Source organism: Aristolochia californica, unplaced genomic scaffold (assembly GCF_029961685.1).
Source record: "Aristolochia californica isolate CCGP_79_NKW_82.1479 unplaced genomic scaffold, dmAriCali1.0.hap1 SCAF_2, whole genome shotgun sequence".
In the NCBI taxonomy this organism is placed as follows: domain Eukaryota; kingdom Viridiplantae; phylum Streptophyta; class Magnoliopsida; order Piperales; family Aristolochiaceae; genus Aristolochia; species Aristolochia californica.
This window is the reverse complement of record NW_027181881.1, coordinates 16941075-16951104: the sequence shown is the minus strand read 5'-3', so window position 1 is coordinate 16951104 and position 10030 is coordinate 16941075. Positions and strand designations below refer to the sequence as shown.

Sequence of the window (10030 nt, the reverse complement as noted above, 5' to 3'; positions counted from 1 at the left end):
ATAAATATAACAATAAGTTTTTCCGTCTTGGACTTCCAACTACAAAAATGTGATATTTTTTAAAGGGAAGAAGTTCCTCCGTCATGGACTCCCAACTAGAAATAAATTTGATATTTTTTACGGGGTTGACAATAACTATAACAATAAGTTCCTCCGTCATGGACTCCCAACTATAAATAAATTTGAAATTTTTGGAGGGGGATGAAGTTCCGCAGTCATGGACACCCAACGACAAATAAATTTGATATTTTTGACGAAGTTGACAATAAATATAACAATAAGTTCCTCCGTCATGGACTCCCAAAAAAAAATTGATATTTTTGACAAGGTTGACAATAAATAATGGTATGAGGCTACCTCATCTTCAATAATATTGCCTCATCAAAAGAGACACAACAGCAGCAACTTAAATGGGCTTGGCTTGGGCCGTCTTAACACGACCCAAAATAATTCTTTTAAAATAACCCATGAAATAGTCCAATGCACATATCTAGACCAAATAATATGCATACTAAGGAATAATATATTAATTCTTCAAAAATAATAATCCAGCTAGAGAAAAAAATTTTACCAAGTTGCGTCGAAATCTTGGGCATGTTTACCGAGGCATAAAATAGGTGGCCCGAGTAAAGTTGACCCGGACCCGAGTTGACTTGGTATGAGTTGGTCTGGGTTGGTCTGGGTTGACACGGTCTGCTGGTGCACTCGCTCGGCTGGGAACTCGGCTCGCTGGTCCGCGTTGACTCGGTCGCGCTGAACAGGCTCTGCCCAGCTTTAATAAGTCATGTTTCCGAAGTTAGGAAACATGAATTATTCTGAACAGTGTCGTCTTCCTCCCCGGCTTCGGCGGAAACATCGCTCGGCGGAAACTCGGGAAGAAAGTTTCCAATCCTCTTCTTCCCCGATGTAGAGCAGAAAGTCGGATGGAAAGTTTCCAACCTCTTCTCCGGCAGCGGCGTATCGTCTCTCCCCTCGGCCGAACAGAGAGGGAAAACCAGAGAAAATTTTCCAACAGTAGAGTTGTTTTTCTCGGCGTCGCTGGACTCTGGGCGGAAACCGTCCAGAGACGCACGACACCGAACAGCTCGCGAATAATCCTCTCCGTATCCGTTCTCACGGCTTTTTTCTTCAACACCAACGTCTCCTTGTCGACGACTTTCATGGCGTAAAAACTGCTCTCCAAGCTTCGGAGGCAGCAGAGATAATCGTGACCAGAATCCTTCTTCCCCACGGCACCGAAGGACTCAGGACAGCAGAATCGTTCCGCAGCAACCATGTTCCAGAAGCCAGAAGAACGACCAATAGAACGGCATCGTTTACTTCACTGGACGGGACCCATTGTCAGACGCCGGAAAGCGTCACGCCCTGCACCAACGGCTGTGGTGTCTTCGGCAGCCCCACGACTCTAAACCTCTGCTCCGTCTGCTACCGGGATTACAATATCAAACAAGAACAAGCAGCTTCGGCTAAAGCCGCCGTTGAAAAGTCCCTCAACGTGTCGAAGAACGAATCGATCGTGTTTCAGACCGCCGTGCCGGCAGCGCCTTTATCAGCTGGACCGACTTCGTCGTCATCTGCAGCACAACCGAGTTTGGTGGCGGTGAAGAACCGGTGTTTTACATGATGGAACGTGTGGGGGTGGTGCGGATTATGGGAATGGCTGTAGAGAGCTAACGACGGAAGCAAAATTTAGAATGTGATCGTTAAACAGGGTTTAACGAATCAAACTCTACTTCCAACAACGCTAAGAAAAAAATAACAGTAATATGACAGGTAAAAAAAAGACAATAAGAGAAAAGAAAAAAAATAACTGGTTTCTTAGAATCTGAAAACCATAGATGGGAGTCTTGAAAAAAAGGGATATGGAATTGATTATTCCTTACCCTCCCCCTGAAGCTCTATTTATAGATTTATGAAACTAAAATATTATAATAATACCCCTGAACTTAGAGTTTAGGGTATAGGGTTTTAACCCTGAAACTTTAACTTATTTACATCAATGCCTTCTCTATAGAAGACCCTTTATTACCTTCCTACCATCAATGTGTGTGGGCCTATGGGCCTTCTCCCTGATCTATGGGCCTTGAGCCCGTCATCAATCTCTATTGGATTCATGGGTCTTCCTTTGTCTTATGGGCCTGGGCCCATCTTCTAATATACTTCAATATGTGAGTCTTCCTTGGTCATGTGGTCTTGGGCCCTGTCTTCCAACACATCTCAAATGGAAATGCACAAAAGTAGAGCGACATAATTTCTAAAAGTCTCTTTAATTTTTAGGGATTGTAAACTCCTTTTAGTTTTTCTATATGAGGTTTTGCAATCATCGGGAAAAGGGGGAGGCGGGGGATTTTTAATTGAGTGTTGACTCCAATTCCACAAGTCATTTCATACAAAAAAATAGCCCGTTACACATGATTGACCGACAAATCACTTTACATTGATCTATGATTGTTAGGTCAGCTTTTCTGTAAACGGGCAAAATAAGGGCTTGTTTAACTCGGGTAAAAATCTCATCGCACGTTCACTTGAGAATTTAATGAGTATTTGTTATTCTCTTTAAAAGGTTTGGATCCATTGGTCATTTACATCTTTAACATGTTTCAAGCATGCGTATCCATATTTAAAATATGTGTAGGATCAATTAGAAATCTTTTTCTTATTAAATTCCAAGCTATTAGGGTTGAAATAGAGGAATTTCCTAAACTTGAATAATTAAACTTTTGTGCTCATTTGTGGTGTGTGTATAAATTTTTTTTACTAACATTTGTTATTGTTTTAAATTTTTTCCATACCTAAACTCTAAAATTTTCATTTTGTTGTGGTCTATTTGCCTTATCTTTTTGTTTACGAGAAAAAGGGAAAGCAAAAAATCAAGTTTTGATTTAAGAAAAAAATATACATCTAAAATGAAAATGCACAAATGTAGAGAGAGATATAGCCCATTCCATAAGTCATTTCTTCCAAAAAAATATAGCCCATTACGCCTGATTGACCAATAAATCATTTTATAATCATCTATGATTGTTAGGTCAGCTTTTTTGTCAATGGGCAAAATAATGACTTATTTTACTCGGGTAAATATCCCTCCGTACGTTCATTTGAGAATTTAATGAGCATTTATTATTCTCTTTAAATGGTTTGGATCCATAGGTCATTTCCATTTTTAACATGTTTCAAGCATGCATATTCATATTTAAAACATGTGTAGGATCAATTAGAAATTTCTTTCTTATAAAATTCAAAGCAATTAAGGTTGAACTAGTGAAATTTCTCAAACTTGGATAATTAAAATTTTGTGTTAGTTTGTGGTATGTTAATAAATTTTTTTTACTGACATTTTTTATTGTTTTAAATTTTTTCCATACATAAACTGTACAACTTTTATTTTGTTGTGATCTTTTTGTCTTATCTTTTGGTTTACGAGATAAAGGGAAAGTGAAAACTCGAGTTTTGATTTAAGGAAAAAGTATACATCCAAAATGGAAATGCACAAATGTAGAGAGAGATAATTCCAAAAAGTTATTGTAATTTTTAGGGAATGTAAATTTTTTTTAGTTTTTATATATTCGGTTTTGCAATCATCGAGAAAAGGGGGAAGTGGGGTATTTTTAGCTGAGTGTTGACTCCGAATCCATAAGTCATTTCTTACAAAAGTATAGCTTGTTACGCATGATTGACCGATAAATCACTTTACAATCATCTATGATTGTTAGGTCAACTTTTTCTAAACGGGCAAAATAATGGCTTGTTTGACTAGAGTAAATATCCCACCGCACGTTCACTTGAGAATTTAATTAGCATTAGTTATTCTCTTTAAAAGGTTTGGATCCATAGGTTATTTGCATCTTTAACATGTTTCAAGTATGCCTATCCATATTTAAAATAGGTGTAAGATCAATTAGAAATCTTTTTCTTATAAAATTCCAAGCTATTATGGTTGAACTAGTGGAATTTCCCAATCTTGTATAATAAAACTTTTGTGTTCATTTGTTTCGTGTGAATAAATTTTCTTGGCTTACATTTGATATTGTTTTAATTTTTTTTCTATACATAACCTCTAAAGTTTTCATCTAGTTGTTATCTCTTTGCCTTATCTTTTTGTTTATGAGGTAAAGGGAAAGTGAAAACTCAAGTTTTTATTTAAGAAAAAAGTATAGATCTAAAATGGAAATGCACAAATGTAAAGAGAGATAATTTCAAAAAGTCTATGTAATTTTTAGGAATTGTAACCTCTTTTAAGTTTTTATGTATAAGGTTTTGTAATCATCAAGAAATGGGGGAGGCGGGGGATTTTTAGTTGAGTGTTGATTCCCAATCTATAAGTTATTTTTTAAAAAAATATAGTCCATTAGGCATGATTGACCGATGAATCACTTTATAATCATCTATGATTGTTAGGTTAGCTTTTCTGTAAATGGGCAAAATAAAGGCTTCTTTGACTCGGGTAAATATCCCGCCAGACTTCCACTTAACAATTTAATGAGCATTTGTTATTCCCTTTAAAAGGTTTGGATCCATAGGTCATTTGCATCTTTAACATGTTTCAAACATGCATATCCATATTTAAAACATGTGTAGAAACAATTAGAAATCTCTATCTTATAAAATTCCAAGCTATTAGGGTTGAACTAGTGGAATTTCGATAACTTGGATAACAAAACTTATGTGTTCATTTCCAGTCTGTGAATAAATTTTCTTTACTTACATTTGTTATTGTTTTAAATTTTTCCATACATAAACTCTATAATTTTCATTTTTTGTGATTTATTTTACTTTGTTTTACGAGATAAAGGGAAAGGAAAACTCAAGTTTTTATTTAAGAAAAAAATATACATCTAAAATGGATATTCGAAAAATGTAGAGAGAGATAATTCCAAAAAGTCTCTGTAATTTTGAGGGATTGTAAATTCTTTTTAGCTTTTATATATTAGGTTTGGCAATCATCGGGAAAAGGGGGAGACATGTGATTTTTAACTGAGTGTTTACTCCCAATGCATAAGTCATTTCTTACAAAAATATAGCCCGTAAGGCATGATAGACCGATAAATCACTTTACAATCTTCTATGATCATTAGGTCAGATTTTTTTTAAACGGGCAAAATAATGGCCGATTTGACTCGGGTAAATATCCCGCCGCACGTTCACTTGAGAATTTAATGAGCATTTTTTATTATTTTTTAAAGGTTTCGATCCATAAGTCATTTGGATCTTTAACATGTTTCAAACATGTATATCCATATTTTAAACATGTGCAGGAGCAATTAAAAATCTCTTTTTGATAAAATTCCTAGCTATTAGGGTTGAACTAGTGGAATTTCGATTACTTGGATAACAAAACTTTTGTGTTCATTTGCTTTCTGTGAATAAATTTTCTTTACTTACATTTGTTATTGTTTTAAATTGTTCCAGACATAAACTCTAAAATTTCATTTTATTGTGATCTATTTGACTTTTTTTTTTATTACGAGATAAAGGAAAAGGAAAACTCAAGTGTTTATTTAAGAAAAAAATATACATCTAAAAATGCTCAAATGTAGAGAGAGACAATTCCAAAAAGTCTATGTAATTTTTAGGGATTGTAAACTCTTTTTAGTTTTTATATTGTTGAATTTATGGAAAAGGGAAAAACTTCATTGACTTATTGTAATCAGTGTACATGAACCTCTATTTATAATAGAGGAAGGTAGTAGAGTCCAATTACAATAAAACTACCTTTGTCCCAATTACATTCAAACTCTAACACTTAAAGATAAGTACAAACATAATTAAATAACTCAATATAGATAAAATACAAACATAACTCAAACTAAAACTTCTCTAGGTCGTGACCATAAGATAAATATGGCTTTATGAGACCTTCTTGATCTCCCAACTGATGTGATAAAGATGTCCGCTCATGGTAATCATTGTGGGTCCTACTTCTTATGTGCTTGGGCCCATCTAGTGGGCCTTCTTTGGTCGTGTGACCCATCTTATAATACTCTTAGATATGTGGGTCTTCCTTGGTCGTGTGGCCTTGGGCCCTATCTTCCAACATATATATTAGGTTTGGCTATCATCGGGAAAAGGTGGAGGCGGGTGATTTTTAACAGAGTGTTGACTCCCAATGCATAAGTCATTTCTTACAAAAATATAGCCTATTATGCTTGATTGACCGATAATTCAATTTACAATCATCTATGATTGTTAGGTCAGTTTTTTGTAAATGGGCAAAATAATGACTTGTTTGACTCGGGTAAATATCCCGCCGCACGTTCACTTGAGAATTTAATGAGCATTTGTTATTCTCTTTAAAAGGATTGGATCCATAGGTCATTTGCATCTTTAACATGTTTCAAGCATGCATATCCATATTTAAAACATGTGTAGTATCAATTAGAAATTTCTTTCTTATAAAATTCCAAGCTATTAGGGTTGAATCAATAGAATTTCCCAAACATGAAAAACAAAACTTTTGTGTTCATTTGTCGTGTGTGAATAAATTTTAATTTATTGACATTTGTTATTGTTTTAAATGTTTTCTATACATAAACTCTAAAATTTTCATTTTTTTGTGATCAATTTGCCTTATCTTTTTGTTTACGAGATAAAGGGAAAGTAAAAACTCAAGTTTAGTTTAAGAAAAAATTATACATCTAAAATAGAAATGCAGAAATTTAGAGAAAGATAATTCCAAAAAGTCTCTGTAATTTTTAGGGATTGTAAACTCTTTTTAGTTTTTATATATAATGTTTTTCAATCATCGGGAAAAGGGGGAGGCGGGTGATTTTTAACTGAGAGTTGACTCCGAATCCATAAGTCTTACAAAAGTATAGCCCGTTACCCATGATTGACCGATAAATCGCTTTACAATCATCTTTGATCATTAGGTTTATGTATGGAAAACTTTTGTGTTCATTTGTGGTGTGTGAATAAATTTTCTTTACTTACATTTGCTATTTTTTTAAATGTTTTCCATACATAAACTCAAAAAATTTCATTTTGTTGTGATCTATTTACCTTATCTTTTGGTTTACAAGATAAAGGGAAAGTGAAAACTCAAGTTTAGATTAAATAAAAACGTATAAATCTAAAATGGAAATGCACAAATGTCAAGAGTGAAAATACCAAAAAATCTCTGTAATTTTTAGGGATTGTAAACTCTTTTTAGGTTTTATATATTAGGTTTTGCAATCATCTGGAAAAGGGGGAGATGGGGAATTTTTAACTAAGAGTTGACTCCCAATCCATAAGTCATTACTTACAAAAGTATAGCCCATTACCCATGATTGACCGATAAATCACTTTACAATCATCTATGATTGTTAGGTCAGTATTTTTTAACTGGGCAAAATAAAGGCTTGTTTGACTTGGGTAAATATCTCGCTAGATGTCCACTGGAGAATTTAATGAACATTTGTTATTCTCTTTAAATGGTTTGGATCCATAGGTCATTTGCATCTTTAACATATTTGAATCATGCATATCCTTATTTAAAACATGTTCAGGAGCAATTAGAAATCTCTTTCTTATAAAATTCCAAGCTATTAGGGTTGAACTTGTTGATTTTCAAGACTTCATGAATTTAGCTCATGGAGAAAAAGGAAAATAAAAAGGGTTATAGAATTGATTATTCCTTACCCTCCCCCTAAAGCTCTATTTATTGATTTATGAAACTACATGTTGGAAGATAGGGCCTTCGCCCACACGACCAAGGAAGGCTCACATATCTAAGAGTATTATAAGATGGGCCACAACCAAAGAAGGCCCACAAGATGGACCCAAGCCCATAAGAAGTAGGAACCACCATGATTACCACGAGCTGGCATCCTTATCACACCAGTTGGAAGATCAAGAAGGACTCACAAAGGCATCTTTATCTTGTGGTCACGTCCTAGAAGAGTTCTAGTTTGACATATGTTTGTCTTCTATTTATATTGACTTATTTAATCATGCTAAGGCTTATCTTTAAGTGTTAGAGTTTGGGTGTAATTGGGACAAAGGTAGTTTTATTGTAATTGGACTCTACTACCTTCCCCTACTATAAATAGAGGTTCATGTACTCTGATTATAATAAGTCAATGAAGTATTTCTCTTTTCCATAAATTCAACACTACAATATTATAATAATACCCCTGAACTTTGGGTTTAGGGTTTAGGGTTTTAACCCTGGAACTTTAACATAATTACATATGTGCCATTTCTATGAGATGACCCTTTATTTACCATCCTGCCATCAATGTATGTGGGCCTATGGGCTTCTCCTTGATCTATGGGCCTTGACCCCATCTTCTACTTTTCTTGGATCCGTGGGATTTCCTTGGTCTTATGGGCTTGGGCCCATCTTCTAGTAGACATGGATATGTGAGCCTTTCTTGGTCGTGTGGGCTTGGGCCCTGTCTTCCAACACTCCCCCTCAAGCTGGGGGTGAAAGAATAGCATGAACTCCCAACTTGCCGCAAATGTTGTATAAAATCTTTCTTGTATAATATTCCTTCATCTTCCAACACTCCCCCTCACGCTATTGCCCTCATTTTTTAGGCCCAACTGGTATAAAATCGGTGAGAGTAAATCACTCCTGGCCGCTAAGACATTGCTCTGGAGTGTCCACCTCCACCACTGTCTCCTTCCATAAGACAACGACTCTCAAGTTGTAGAGTAATATATGATATTAACGGTGGGTAGGGGGGGGGGGGGGGGGGGGTGGGGGTGTGTTAGTATCATAAATATGACAATAAGTTCCCCCGTCAAGTACTTCCAACCAAAAAAATGTGATATTTTTTACGGGGATGAAGTTCCGCCGTCATCGACTCCCAACCAGAAATAAATTTGATATTTTTTTTACGGGGATGAAGTTCCTCTGTCATGGACTCCCAACCACAAATAAATCTGATATTTTTTACGGGGATGAAGTTCTGCCGTCATGGACTCCCAACCACAAATAAATTTGATATTTTTGACGGGGATGAAGTTCCTCCGTCATGGACTACCAACAAAAAAAATTTGATATTTTTGACAAGGTTGACAATAAATAATGGTATGAGGCAATCTCTTCTTCAATAATAATGTTTTATAAAAAAAATACACAATAGCAACATCTTAAAAAGGCTAGGCTTGGGCTCATTTAACACGACCCAAAATAATTCTTGTAATATCACCTATGAAATAATCCAATGTACATATTTGTTCTAAACAATGTGCTGGCCAAGGAATAATTTGTCAATTCTTTAAAAATAATAATTCAGATAGAAAAAAAAAATTATTGAGTGTCGCCGAAAAAACCTTGGGCATGTATATCGAGGCAGAAAATAAATGGCCCGAGTTAGGTTGACCCGGACCAGAGTTGACCCTGATAGATTTGACTCGGTCTGGCTGGTGTAGAAGCTACACCCTTGGGTAGGCTGGGAAGGCTGGGTTGCTGGTCCAAGTTAACTCGGGCGAGTCGAGTCCGGGTCTCGGCAGGCGCTGAACAGCACTGATTAAATTTCCTAACTTAGGAAATATTTAATCCAGCTAATCATCTTCTTCCTCCCGTGAACGACTCGAAACAAGGAAACTTTCCTTTTCGAATAGCAGCAGCATTCAGACGGAGGAATCTTGAAGAAAAAACCGAAATGGAAACTTTCCAAAATAAGAGACATCACTGGGATGTCAGTAACTTCCAAAAAACAAAAAGCCATAACTTGCGCTCGGGAAGCTCAATGGTGCCAGCAGAGTGTATAATTCACAGAGAGACAGTGAAGGAGTCTCCGTCTTCGACTCGACTTCCCTTTGCGCTGCCTGGTGCTTCATCTTCTTTGGCAATGGCAACAGTGCCTTCTTCCTCATAGAGCGGTGGACTCTCAGCGGAAACTTCTTCCCCTCGACCGAATAGAGCGGCAATTTTCTAGACAATGTTTCTGAAATTGTAGCAGGTTTGTGGAACCAGCAAAGAGATGAGTTTCGGAGGAAACTCATGATGGAGAAGAACTCCCACTCGCTGAACGAGCACAAGCTCATCCACAAGCGTTTTATCATCAAGTTCCCGACGGTCTACCTCTAGATGCTGTTG

The 10030-nt window shown here is 36.1% G+C and overlaps 1 protein-coding gene across 1 annotated transcript; it reads left to right on the top strand.

The window, feature by feature from the left end:
* The first annotated feature begins 1160 nt into the window (after positions 1-1160).
* LOC137954936 (zinc finger A20 and AN1 domain-containing stress-associated protein 1-like) lies at positions 1161-1624 on the top strand. The gene is made up of 2 exons (XM_068801827.1): positions 1161-1165; positions 1249-1624. The coding sequence occupies exons 1-2, from the start codon at positions 1161-1163 to the stop codon at positions 1622-1624; spliced, it is 381 nt and encodes a 126-aa protein (XP_068657928.1).
* The last annotated feature ends 8406 nt before the right edge of the window (positions 1625-10030 follow it).